The sequence below is a fragment of the Pieris brassicae genome, chromosome 10, assembly GCF_905147105.1.
Source record: "Pieris brassicae chromosome 10, ilPieBrab1.1, whole genome shotgun sequence".
NCBI lineage: Eukaryota > Metazoa > Arthropoda > Insecta > Lepidoptera > Pieridae > Pieris > Pieris brassicae.
Genome location: NC_059674.1, coordinates 2,575,451 through 2,590,728, shown reverse-complemented (window position 1 = coordinate 2,590,728; position 15,278 = coordinate 2,575,451). Strand labels below are relative to the sequence as shown.

General features: G+C 33.7%; 1 protein-coding gene across 1 annotated transcript in view; it reads left to right on the top strand.

Moving 5' to 3' along the window:
* The first annotated feature begins 11,637 nt into the window (after nt 1–11,637).
* The window catches only part of LOC123715291 (paired mesoderm homeobox protein 2B-like), a 38,157-nt gene continuing 34,516 nt past the window's right edge, over nt 11,638–15,278 (top strand). The window contains exon 1 of the mRNA XM_045670248.1: nt 11,638–11,866. Within this exon, the coding sequence (XP_045526204.1) occupies nt 11,638–11,866 (229 nt within the window). The remainder of the gene's footprint in view (nt 11,867–15,278) is intronic.

The window sequence follows — 15,278 nt, the reverse complement described above, 5'->3', positions numbered from 1 at the left end:
GTCTTTACCAAAACTTTAAGAACATAAAGTCAAAACTATTGCCATAATATTAAAAAAAAACTAAGAAAATAGTTCAAGGCATGGAAGGTATACCATAAATCACCAAAGGAAGTGATTAAACATTTTTACTTTGTTAAGTCCCACTTATTTTGCGTAGTTAACGTAACAACCACAGAGTTAAGACTACAAAAAAAAATATTACATGATTTTTATTAGGTACTATAACTGAACCCGGTGAACTTAATATCGGCTAGGTACATATATTTGTGTCAAAACTTAATACAAAATTTTCAAAACAGACCATAATACCGCTATGAACTAAATTTCTAAACATCTATATATCATGACAGCCAAATAACAGCAGCTAGGACCAGTTTTTATTGGAAATTTCAATTGTGGTTTTTAGAACATGTCTTTACGTTTTATAAATGTTTTTAATTGTTTAAGCATTCCATGAACTTCTATAAATATTTTAAGATCATAATTAGCCAAATTGGTCCTGCCATTCTCGAGTTTGGATGAGATAAACGAACATAATACTACAACTAATTGAACAACTTTCTAAACAAAACTAAAAAGTATTAGGATTATTTCAGAAAGAGACGTCTACGTATGTTGGAAAAATCTCCAAACAACTATTGTTAATTAATTTTGGTAAGCGACCTCTGTAGTTATATATTCATAACAACTTCAAATTGTCACTAATCGTAGATTAAATCGGACCCTTTTTTACAGATGCTACTTTAAGCCACGTGCGTAAGATGGCGCTGTTGCGCAAAACTTACGTAAAATAATAATGTCTTTACAAAGTCAATGTTGTGAAAATATATTTATTTACTTCTGCCATTTATTTTGGTCTCGATGATTTATATCTTTTCTCACATTTAATTATTTTTATTTGTTTATAGTATTTCCCGATAAAACTTTAATGTATCGTTAAGATTTTTCCGGATAAAAATGATTCCGCTTATTTTTATAATTTGCAATGTATACATTTTGAATTCTATAACAAAACACTTGTAACATACATGCAAATATATATTAATTATTATTCAAAAAAGCAAACACATGCTTTACTCTGTCAACATGGTATTAATGTCGGTAGAAATAAAATTATTAGTAGCAACGATGCTTAATATAGCAATGGTTCCCGTCACATTAAATAGTAGATTCGAGATAAAATAAAAGATGGCGCTGCACTAAGAAATGTATGTGCTTTTGTCTAAAACTAATTAATAATAGTTATAAATTGTTTTTATTATTAAAACATAGTCCTTTCCTAGGATAAGCCCGTATTAGGTAACCGTACCTCAAGTTTAGTAGTCGTTATTAAGACTTCTTGGGTATTATCAGCAACAAAAAATGGTATGTTAGCTTTGATATTTAATTTTACAGTTTTATTCGCCCTTCTGGGGGGAAGTACACATGGCAGAAGTAAATAGACATTTGCACAACATTGACTTTGTAAAGACTTATTAAAACATGAAATGATTTGCGACATCCACACATAGAAACGGTTTCATAAAAATATAACTTTGACTAGGTACATGTCAGTCGATGTATTTTCAAACCAATTTGGCTTAGGGTCAAGAAAGGAGTGAACCAATTCTTAAAAGGCCGTCAGGTGCATTGTGTCACCTAACATCAAGTGAAACTCCTGATCCTCGGTTTCTTTCTGCCGGACGGATATACTCGACACGGACTAGGCGATGAGACGAGCGGGTACTGCATAAAGAAAATGACGCCTACAAATTGCAAAGTGTATATAAGGGACTGCATAACCAGTGTACAGCTTGCCAACGAGTGGAATATGTATATAAATTTTTATGTAAAAAATATTAGGATTATCTGTATAGTATATAGTTATATGTAGTGTATGTATTAGCAAGCTGGTCAAGATAACTAAATATCTAAGAGAGAGAGAACTCAGAACCTAACAACCTGGATCTTTTTTCCCTACAGATTGTATCCTAACACATAAATGGTGAATATATAAATATAAACATAATTCTCAAAGCTATCGGGCAGGCTCACCGTGATAATTAAGCGAGAACTGAATAGGACAGAGCAATATTCAAATCTAATTTATTGTTAATAACCTTTTTAAAATAAAATAAAATCAATGGCGCTACAACCTTTTTAGGTCTTGGCCTCAGATTTTTGTATCTGTTTCATGTATTAACAAAACATCAAAAAAAACCTTTTCTGGCATTTATTTATATCTGTGAACGAGAGTCTAAGAAATTATCTCTATTCGATGCAAGTTGTAACACCAATGCGACCTACCAAGACTAATATTTTTATTTTATATAGCTTATTTTAAAATAATTTCATAACACATACATACTCTACATTTTCCCGCTAAGTGAATTTAATTCTTCCAACCGGTCTTAAATACTAATTACTTATTCACATATTAAGACTACTGTCGTGAGCTTTTGGTGTATCACATATTTTCAGCTATAAAATTGGAACAATCGCGTGAGCGTGAGCAGTGAATGTTCTATTGAAAGTGTAATTGCACTTCTGTAATTAACAAGCTTTTAACAACGCGAATTTAGGTTCTAGGTTATTGCTTAATAAATAAATACAATATTTTTAATGTGTATTATATATTTTTGTAAGGAATATTTGTTCGTCTATTGCATATAAATATTATTTGTATAACAAAACCTAAATATACTTTGCCCTTAATATAATTTAAAAATGGAATATGGACAGTGTAGGCTGAAAATTAAGGATTTTTCACATATTTTTTCCACTCAGGATTATACAAAAATTTCAAAAAATTTGTCTCCAATTAGGTTACAAACACGAGAATTTTATTTAGCTTAATACAAAATTATTTCAAACTATGATACGTTCGGAGTAAATAGGAGGGGTTTCGGTACATCGAAAAAGCTTGGGGCGGCGGAGACAAACATACCGTCTCCAGGGAGTCGCTCATTACTTGTTCAAACATGCCGTTGGCGGCCACTTTGAGATCCTTTGCCTTGGTCCGTACCCTTAGATAGGTTAACTTCAACCATTGAAAATCGCTTCTGTAAATAGTTCGTTTATACAGTGCGGTTGACTTATACCTATGTTCAGCAATAATTAAGATACTTTATTGATTTGCGTTGGTTCTCTCCTATCAATAATGTTTTTAAGAGATTTTATTAATGATAATATACGTATCTATCGCCACTCCTGTTATAAGTGATGATATACACGCGATTGGGTTGAAAACTCACCATATGTAATGTTTTGAATGAATGAATGAATTGAAATCTTCGGTGAAAGAAAACATCGTAAGGAAACCGGCTTGCTTTAGGCCAAAAAAGTCAACGGCGTGGCTGAAGGCTGATCACCTATTTGCCGATAAGATTGAGAATGGTAAATGATCATAAAACAGATATAGGAATCAGACCTAAAAAGGCACAACTGATTTGTTATTACTTATTTATCCTTATCAGACAACCACAAAAGTTTAAATAATAAACAACATTACATAACCAAGTACTATTCGGAAAGCTCATTATTATCTAAGATATTGCACCAACTTACGTTCGAGTTCTGTGTCTCTGTCTGTAAATGCCTCTCGTAAGTGAAATTCCTAAACATTTTTGACGTACGGAAATGCTTAGAGGTGAGTCTTGTGTCTGAATCTCCTGTTAGCTCTCTTATCTATCTCATATAGATAAACCAGTGTTTACTTTACAGTGTTTACCAGACTCACCATCCCTAAGGCTGCAGGTTCTCTGGCTGTGCACCAATAGGCTTTCTGTCTTTGTGCGCATTTAACATTTACTCGAATCGTGAAGGAAAACAACGTAAGGAAAGCGGTTTGCCTTAGACCCAAAGAGTCGTTGGCTTGGCTGGCCTTGCCTATTATTAAGTATATCCATAGAGCTATATCACCTGCATAATGAGCACACAAACACGTACATACTGCACTTTCACACCACCACAAAACACAGCCGGATAATGTATTTAATAATTTTCTTCCGTTTATGCCTATATAATTGTTTTTTGTTATATATAATTTATGTTAGCTGTACATTAACGAAATAAATAAATAACTAATTCACATTTCTGTTCAAATAAACTTTACGTTCAAATAAACATGTAACACTAATACGAAAATATTACCGTATAAACTCAATATCAGCCATAGGCCATATAAAATTGTCAATAAAAATCACTTAGAAAATCAAAAGTTTCATGAATCTAACTGTTTAACAGGTGTAGGCAAAGTGATGGGGACGAAAAGCGCGGGACGGGGGCTGACATGCACCTGAGCCAGTGATTGATGAGTTCATCCATTGCCATGATTGCTCCCAATACCTCCCCAAACGTCAAAAGAATTTAACTTATCAAATATAGATGATAGTTAAGCTTTTATAGAGTCTTGAACTAGGTGATTTGTAGCCCTCAAATTTAGAGCATTTGTGATACGCATTCGAGACGCATTAATTCGATCATAACACGTTCTATAGCTTAAAGCTTTTTGCGGTAAATAAACTTTTAAATGCAAAACTTTTTGGTTAGACATATCATAGTATCGCGGACTTTTTTGTAGAGGTTGATGTCTTTCATAAAACACTTTGCTCTATGAATAGTTTCCGCAGTAAATAAATTTTTATTGGTCATTACACACCTTCTGTTACAATAGCGTAATTTCATACAGAAACCCAACATTTTTGAAAATATTTTACGCCTATGTTCACCACAGATAACGTAGGGTTCTAATGGTGAAAGAATTTTTCGAATCAGGTTTGTTGTTTTGGAGCATATTCAATGAAATTTTAATGAAAAAAAATTCGGTTTTCATTTTGAGGTTGCTTGTTTAATTCCTTGCTTATGTTCTAAATTCTAATATAATTTGTGTGTGTATGTGTGTAAAATTTGTAATGTAATATTTTCTGAAATACTTTTATACATACACGTTGATTTAGAACTTATTAATACAAAATCAATCAAATATATCCTCTTTATTATATTAGTGAAGAAATATTTCAAAATCCAATAAGTACGTATTCACATACAGATACCATTTGTTACCATGGTAACAGCTTTTCTTTTATATAGAAATTGCAACAATGTTATTCTCTTTACTACTATTTATTCTATATATTTTTTAAGCATGTATAAGCAGCGACACCAACGATCTACGGCTACGATCACAGCGAATATTACCCCCTGAAACGCGTAAACCAGTCCGGCCGCTAAAGGTACACTACGTGTATATATTCGTTAGCCACTGGTGCAGTGGTTAGACTGGACAATGATCCTCCCTGTATATCGATGAAAGAGCAGCACCTTTCTTCCTCCACACACGTATATTTATGCTTAAACTTTATACTTTCTGGTTCTTGTCTATAATGTCCATTTAATAAGCATAGACTCGTTACCAGGCCATAAAATTAATAAAAAAATACGCATAGAAACATGTCTGTTTTATTTCTTAATAAATGGGATGAGGCTTCTGTGCCAATTATTTATACGGATATTGACCCAGAGCCTCAGGGTTAGCGTTCCAAAGCTAATATTTTGCTTAACTTACGCAAGTTGCATATATTTTATAATGGCTTAAAACACATTTGAAAGTTTGGACCTTTACAGCACGACACCTACAGTATGATCAGTGAATCAGTTCGAAATATATTTAAATTATTGAAGTCCCTTTCCCAATAGGGCATGGGAGAGCATAATTCTGTATGTTATTTTTCTTTAGAAGAGGACGTTATGACAAGGATACGAGAGGAGAAGGTGGTTTGGCCATCTAGAATGCATGAATAAGAAGAGTTTAACAAGTAGGATATACGTGGATTGTGAGATCAGGTTGGGCAGGCCTTGTCGTATCTACCTGGACCGTCCAGGAGGTGCTAGAGAAGGGACAAGTTAAAAGTACCCTGAGTGAGTGTCATGAATGTCGATGAAGCGAGAGAGGTGTACCAGGACCGAAGAAGTGGAGATCTGTGGTCTCTGCCTACCCCTTTGGGAAAAAGGAGTGATAATATAAATAAAGGAGGAATTTGTACGATTCCTCACGATGTCGATTACGCAGAATTCGCACAGAGAAATTAAAATCATCTAGACATTATAGAATTGTGTGTTTTAAGACATATATAAGACGTAATGTCGGTCCTTACGCTTAACTCAAAATTACACCATCATACACTTGAGGCATATCATATAGTTGACAAAGACATAATAACAAAATAGGAATTATTTTTTTGACTTTGATTAACTTTGGATCAATCTTTAATTACTAACTTAGATCAATATAAATGTTATAGAACTATATATTTGGATAGTATTTCAGTATAAAACCTACACAGTTTACACTGCGACTGCACTTTTGTTCTAATATTATTTATATTTAAAAGAAAAACTTTATTACACATAATAGAACGATATATTCCCTGTGTCGTGGGCAGCTAGTCTCTTCTTTTTGATACTTAAAGTAATAAATTGTAACAAATAGTTTGTCACCTTCCTAGAAGTTATCATTCACTGCCGTGTAAGTCTTTTATAATGTGGATGTGTATTAAGACCATAACTTTTGGCAACCATTCTAAATAAATGTATGAAATTATGATAATTAATATGAATCTTAATGTACATAGTGATGATAAAAAAACAAAATCAAACAAATTTAAAAAGTTTGGTCCCTGCAGTGTTTAACGCTGGAAGCACTTCCGGTATTGCGATTCTTATTCGTTAATTTCCTTTTTATTATAATTATCACTAAGTAGGTTAAAATTTTAAATACTGTATATATGATTGTGATGTTTAGGTATAAATAAACGATGTAACTTCATATATGACATTTGCATGCCTTTTTTATATGGCTGATTGTGCGTTTTTTTTAATAATTAATCAATCTGAATGTACCTTTGCAAATAAACAATATTTTATTACTATTACTTAAGCTCAGTATTGAATCAATTAATCCTCGTACTCTTTTGCACAAGACGTATAGTATAGTCTCGGTTTGAGTATAAGATGGGTTTAGTTGACGTTGCTAAAGATTATTAGTGAATTATTTATTTATTTATAAAAGCTTGCCAACGGTCGGCACACTGATCAATGGTATAAACAAAATAAAATACTACGAGTATATTTAATTTGACAAGAATTTATAGGCAAATACATACAAGAGATAAAAATATGAACAAAAACATTTAATGATAAAAACGGAAAATTTATTTCAAAGGAGGTGGCTAGGACCCATTATGAACATCTAGACCTAGCTCATTTATATGTAAATCATTGTCTTTCGTTCCCGCCTCATTTAAACAAAAATAAAATTTATTTATTTATAACAGAAATAATTATCCTTCAGACTATGCCAATACGATAATTAAAATACCTATATAATATTAAACACATAACTTACAAAATATCGCTACTGTGAATTCACTCTGCGAACATATAAATATATCAATAAATTAATGGCGCTACAACTTTTTCAGGTCTGGGCCTCAGATTTCTGTATCTGTGTCATGATAATTTGTAAATTGAATAGGCAAGTAGGTGATCAGCCTTCTGTGCCTGACGCACGCCGTCGCAAGTGGGTTTCCTCACGATGTTTTCCTTCACCGTTCGCTCTAATGTTAAATGCGCACATAGAAAGAAAATCCATTGGTGCACAGTCCGGGATCGAACCTACGACTTCAGGGCTGAGAGTTGCACGCTGAAGCCTCCAGGCGAACACTGCTCTTGTAGCTTGCTGCCTCATTTAAGTAGCGTTCGATTTCATTTTCATAAGATCAGTAGACACTTGGCCGTTAATTAAAAACAGTGTGGGGACACTGCAACTCAGCATGTGGCTGGAGGGCGCAAATTGAATTACGAAAGACGCACGCACTATAACCACCGCATTATCAGATTACATCTCGCTGAAGATCACAGCAAAGTGCATTAATTACGGTTTAATCTTTGTTTATGTTTTGATGATTTATTTAACCTAGTAACATCGTGAATTTTGCAAATTCTTATAGTTTTTATTCTTCATCATCATACTATTTTTATAAATGTGGAATTTACGAAAGCAGAAACAGTTCCTTTTTTGTTCTTAGTTTTTGCTGAAGGAAATTTTATGGAATCAGCTGAAGGTAAAGTTTGACATATAAAACTTTTTATTTAATCTCGTTATTAATCCCTAACAAATTCATGCATAACGAAATTTACGAAATAAAATACCATAACGGAGTTCCATCAATATCTGATAAGAGGCGCGAAAATTTTGTAGTCTGTGGCAAATTCTATTTGTACTTCTCTGTGGTCGCCTATAGAACGCGTTTCGATTGTTTTGTTTACATTATCATATTATATTAGGTTCAATACTTGTTCGCGCTAAATCGGTGTCAATCAAAGCAGGATGACAATTGTCGATTTGACTTTGACACACGAACCGGAGATGGTAGGTGGTGTCCCGGGCTAATGGCGCAAGGGAGTTAAATTTGAACCGCTGTCGCGTGCGCACTAAATGTATACCGCATACCGTATAGCATTTACCTTTTTTTTGATTCATCATTGAAGGATCCAGTGTTCGGAGTGAAATACGCCACCGTTGATAGTTTTGCTAGTTTTAGTCTTATCGATCATTGGATTTCTTTTCTTATTAAACTGACACGCGACAGCCGAACCAGCGCATATAATTTCACCAAGGGAAGGGAGCATCCTGGATATAGCTTCCCAATAACCAGGCCCACACAATACTAAGTTTTGAAGTTAGAGGAAGTAGTGTATAAAACTATGTAACTAATTAAACTACTTATTAAACTTTTGTACCCCTGTACTAAATGACCATGCAGATGGAGGCTGAGTTGTTGGTTCTGATTTTACGATTATTAATTACTTCAAGATGTCGCATTTCTTTTGACTGTTCCAATCAAGGCGATTTAAGAACAGGTAAAAATTGAAATATTTTTATAATCATATGTACATAATATATGAAAAGTGTTAACTACATGAATAAATAAGTTAAGCATATGAAAGTGGAATAAAAAAAAAATGTGATAAGTCATTATAAGTATGCATTACAGTGTGTAAGATTTGGGAACCCTTTTAAGAAAAAAAATATCTGTGTCATTTTATAACAAAGTGAATATTTTAATTTCTTTTTCTTTATTACTTGACTTTTTAAAAATAAATTATATAAAAATACTGTTATGGAACAATTATCAATACGACGACTACCACACACTGTCTATACTGTAATAATAATTAACATACTCAGCACAGGACAAAGACCTTCGCATTAGTGAAAATGTCAGGGAAAATTAAGTAATAAAGGAAAAATCGTCAAGGAAAGTGAAAAACTACGCAGTTGTTTGGATTGCAGGTCGCTAAGTGATCACATATATTATCCCAGACATTGTTTTCTATATTCTGCTTGTTTTTGCTAGATAAGTTCCATTTCTCAAAGGTTTAATTTTCTTCAGTGCTGAGAGCCATAAGACAGCGTTGCCTTTTAATCGTTCTCTTCTTTGGAACCGGTTCTTCGATAGGCAAATGATTCACGAGGCCTTAAATTGCTGTTGACGATCCAGATAATAAGATATTGAACAAATTTTATAAAATATTGAGACATAACCTATAATTCGATTTTTGAAATTATTTTTTTTGACAATTGCCTAGGACAAATCTAGTTTTTCTGCACACTTATCTATTTAAATAAAAATTCTATAATACAAATATTATTTAGTTGTTTTCAGCGAATGCTTATATTAGTATGAACGTAGTTATAAATGAGCTTCATCTTAAATTTAACAGATGATAACTTTTAAGACACTATTGTAATAAAGACGCTTTACTAAATTTGGGGTCTTAATCATATACCTGGAGCAGTGTTGGCCTTGTAGCATCTGCGTGCGACTCTCATCTGTGAGGTCGTAGGTTCGATCCCCGGCTGTGCACCAATAGACATTCTTTCTTTGTTGCGCATTTAACATTCGCTCGAACGGTGAATTAAAACATCGTGAAGACCTTAAAGACTAACAAAGAAGACCCAAAAAGTTGACCTACTTGCCAATGAGATTGACAAATTATCAAAGAACAGTTACAGAAATCTGATGCCCAGACCTAAAAAGGTTGTAGAACCACTGATTAATGTAAAAAGTGAATTTATACCGAATCTGTTGTTATGCATATGTAGTTTCCATAGAAATCACGGTAACCATGGTAACAGATACCGAACAAACGATTATATTCAAGATAATTTTTATATCGTATATAAATTATCCACGAGCAAGACCAAAGATATTAAGCCTTCCAAACTGCAGGAGCAGGGTCAATCCCAGCGACATTTTTTTTCGATGTAACAGTATTCAGAGTGTCCCACAGCGAAGACGCACAAATGTTAGGTACATCTCTCTATGGATTACAGGACAACAAAATGAATGTTTAATTTCTTGCTAAAATTATCCACATTTCGTGAAAGAAATCAGATTAGCATCAAGAATGTCACTGTTTAGCATCGTTGGATATTCAAAAATTAAAAAAAGAGAAATAAAACAAGGGAAGCGGGCGTAGTAAAATTAATATAAATAATAAATAAGGTCGCGAGTCGCGGAGCGTGTGGCGAGCTCCCAGGGGACGACGTCAGAAGTCGGTAATTTTGTGAATATTACGCGCGTCACTTTCTCATGAACCCTTTATTTAAAAAAATATTTAGTATTAAGAAAAACACTTTTTGAACGGATTGAAGCTATATATTATTATTAAAAACTTACAATTATTTACATAATTTTAATTATTTTCAGACGTTTCGCGTGCTTTTTACCGTGACCATGCATGCTGAAAAGCACGCGAAACGTCGGTTTTTAATAACCAATACCTTCAATCCGTTCAAAAAGTGTTTTTCTCAATGTGTAAAAGCTATGTTAACCAAAGACAAATATTTAGTAATTGTTTTAGTAAACTTTTAACAGGTTTAAATTGTTACAATAATTAAGGACTGTAATACTATGGTAAATCTAAAAGTGTAGGTTATTAATCATTTAAAGTTAATCATTTCTGTTAAGTTATGTATGTTATTATTATTTCTATGTAGATTAAGATTGTATTTGTATGTTAGAAATATATTAAGTTAAAGGTAGAATGATAGACGAAAAAATGTTTTTAAAACTAAATATTGCAATATGAAAATTTAATTTGAATTTAAAATCTGTAAAGAACCGATTGTACAAATCGACTGCCAGAAATATATTAAAGATCAACAGTCATTAATTAGCAACGTACCTGGATCGTTAATTACAACTTTTTTATTTTCCTCAATGACAAAGGAACTGTCGGCGAAAAGAAAAGTAGAGAAGTGTCGTGACAGGCGCCCCCTAGCGGCGGCGGAGAGGGGCGGCCAATGCGGGGCGGTAGCCATCGCCGTCCCCGGCCATTGGCCTGGCAAGGGGTGCGCGCCCCGCCCTCCTGAACCTCGCCCTTATTGAATTAGGCTTATCATTCGATTTCGAGTGGGGCAAGCGCGCGGTCCTCCACGGCAAAAACTAACTCGAGAAACGATAGCATCTGTAATCGGCATAATTCAATTCGCACTAATTATGCGGTTGTGAGCTCTCGCGGGATCCAATAATTATCGCACGCGCGTGGCGCGATTTTGAGATTTTTTACGTTAGTTAGTGAAATTTAATAATGGAGTACGGGTATCTTAGCGGTGCTGGTGGTGGGTTCGACGGTGGCTGCCTGGGCTCCAGCGGTGGAGAGCTGTCGTGGGGCGAGCTGGCCTCCTGCGGGCAGATGTCGCAGGCGGCTTACAGGTATCAGGGTATGCGTTATCAGCCGCCGCCGCCACAATGTGCCCGACCGCAGGATGCTGCTATGAGAAATCATCATATATTTCCACCTACGATGAATTTACAACGTAAGTAATTTTATTCATATTGTTTTAGTTCTTTACGTATAAATTCTTAAAACTAAATTCCTGTTACAATTCACGCGCTACAGCCTACGGCTACGAAGTTTCGCGTAGCAGTGGTCAATTAAGATTTGACGTTTCGACGAAATTACGTGTTAAAGTTCGACATATGTTTTTCGGTATAAAATGGAATCTTAAGAAGAAACTTAAAACAAGGTTGTTTAACTGTGAATATATGTTTGGTTTTCAAGTGTAGAACATTATGTACGGGTTGATAAAATCAAACTTATGAAGAACGCCTTTGGAGCTGATATATGCAATGAGCAATGTTTTTTTTAATATTAAAACTAATAATCACATTATTTTTTGTGACAAAAATATGTTTCTGTTAATCCAGATACTATGTTATGTCTATTAAAACATACACTTACAGTATTTTCGTTTACGCAATAAAACCCTTTCAAAATCAGTATAGCGGTTAATTAAAGTAACCAAAATATTTTTCATTTTAACGTATTTCGTTTGTCCCTAATAAATTCTTAGGTTGCCTTATGTTTCATATTAAGAGAAAAAATGTGAATTACACTATTAAGCAAAATAACAATTGTACCAAAAAACCGTAGTCATCTTTACCTGTATATATAATTAATTTTAGTTTAGTTAAGTTATAAGATCTATATTGTATAGTATTTTTAGGTTTATATTTGCATTTGGGTTGTATTAAAAAAACTGATTTCCGCAGTAAAACAGCTCAGGTCATTTATATTCTTTATTTTCAATTATTTTTTTCTCCCGTTTTTTGTTAATGTGATATAAATAAATAATTATTTTAAATAAATGACAACCAAATATAGATAGATAGACAATTTCCTGGTGCTATTAGACTAATGTCTCGAACATTAGTTCGCAGATCACCCTCATAACCCATATATATAGAAATAAAATTTTACTACATAGAGCGGCCATTGGCAAACGTATCTTTAGAAATCTTAGAACCCGATATTTTAATTAAAAGTAATAGTAAATAAATATATATTCGTTTCTTTGATTCATTACAATTAATTATCAAGTCTTTAGATTTGAAATTTGTATTAAAACTTGACTTTATACATTATTTCCTTGCATGACATTCGACGATTCAGACTTTTTCCCTGATAATTTTTCCGTACTTCTATTCCAAGGACTACTTCAGTATAACTATACTACACAACTATCTGCTATTTTGTAACGAGACGAACTTTTATCAAAATGGAGGATTCATTATCACGTTACCAATTAAACCCGGCTTAGTATTTTGAGTATTGTTACTAGGCCAGAGCAGTTGGCCCAGTGGCTTCAGCGTGTGACTCTCATCTCTGAGGTCGTAGGTTCGATCCCCAGCTGTGCACCAATGGACTTTTTTTCTAAGTGCACATTTAACATTTGCTCGACCGGTGAAGGAACACATCGTGAGGAAACCGGTTTGCCTTAGACCCAAAACGTCGGCGTCGTGCGTCAGGCACAGAAGGCTGGTCGTCTAGCGACAATTAGATTACCAAATCATGAAACAGATACAAAAATCTGAGGCCCAGACCTAAAAAGGTTGTAGCGCCTTTGATTTTTTTGTTCGCTTTTTTATTAGGCCAGGCGTTTTAACAAGTGTATAGTGTAGAGGCTAATGGTTAATTTTACTTCTGAAGGTATACACTTTATCACCAGCGTACTGTATTATAGTTGAAATTGCAAACGATATTAATTGTATTATGTCAAACTTACACATACTTAGCCTATTTCTGAAGAGCCTTTATTGGATGTTGATGAAATGAACCGGAAAATCTAATATGTATTTAACTGTAGTTGTAATAAAATAAAAAAATAAGGTCCAGTTGTAATTGTTGTATCGTCTTCGATAGATTTGGTATTATGAAATTAGTTTCACATACATTGACTGCCAAAATTATTCTTTTTATTTTCTTTTTGAAGTGGTTTTAGTGTTTTATTTTTTATTATTACCAACATATCTCTTATGACTCCATAGATTATAATTTTATAAAGTATATAAATGTATAGAAAATAAAATTTAAAAGCCATGTGTTGTAGTGGCTTGAAAGATTCGTATCCCGATAATTTGATTATCTGATCTTCTGATTGTAAGATGATATTACCATCATACTTTACAAGAAAGATGTCTTTTATGTTCAATAGATATTATTTTTGTTTACTTTAACTTATTGTAGGATAAATTCCTTAATCACAAATTCAAAATGTAACTCGTTGAACAAGTCTTAGAAGAAAGAATGCTGAATATTTACTTAGTTCAAAAAGGCAATAGACAAGAGGAACTGACAAAAGCTCACCGTCTCTTCAAGCAAGTTCTTTTTGTTTTCGTACGTTGTATAGTTAATAAATATAGTAGCAAGACAAGAAATAATAATGTAACATAAAGCAGTAGCACTGCAACCTTTTCGGTCTGGGCCTCAGGTTTGTGTATCTATATTTCTAATAGGTAAGTCGGTGATCAGACAGGGGCCTTTACCGTACGAGTCAGTATTAAAAGCGCACATAGACAAAGTTCATTGGTGCGCAACTGGGGCTCGAAACTACGAGCCTTTAGGCCAACTTTGGTCGAATAAAATAAACTGAGATATTTAGAGAAACCAGCTTTATATAATTACAATATTTAAAGTGAAATTTTCTTAAAGCATATTGCGACGTTTGTTTCATAGTTGCTTTGGGCGGGGCAGTGGGGTGCCGTGTCTTGCCGCGTGAGCGATTGCGACCGTAATTGGGAGAGGCGTCCGCGAGATTCTTAAGGGGAGGACAAAGTAGAAAGCCAAACTGTATTAGTTAATAGATTTTTGTTTAGTACTCTAATTTCGCTAAAGTAAAGGTACATGTGACCAAAAATTCGTAGGTGCTACAAAGGTGCCCAAATATATCTCTATGTCTTAGAGTCTACGTTTGTCTATGTTTGTCATCTGCCAATCGACACTTGGATGGATTATGGTTAACGAAATGGACGCAAAAATATGTATCCCGTAGGGCTTTTTAATAAATTTTAAAGAAAACAGCGATAAAGCGTACAGTGCGTATTAAACTGACAACCGCATTCTTTTTTCAAAAAGTTCCACTAGACATGTAATACAAAAATGTTATGAGCTTCTTGAATACATACCCTAGCATAAAACTTTGCATTTACACTGTGAGTATTCCCCTTAAGACAAGGGGTTCGTCTTGCACCCACGAAACATAATAACTTACCTCGGGCGTCCATGTAATCTTCAGAAAACCCGGATTATTCCCGTTAATCATACAGAAATTAATTACAACTTGCTATATTAATTGTTGTACGGTAATAAGATTACACAAGGTTTTGGTGTTTACAAATTATATATTTACATGGCTTTGTAATAAAATAAGTTGGACTTCGTTTAAAAGT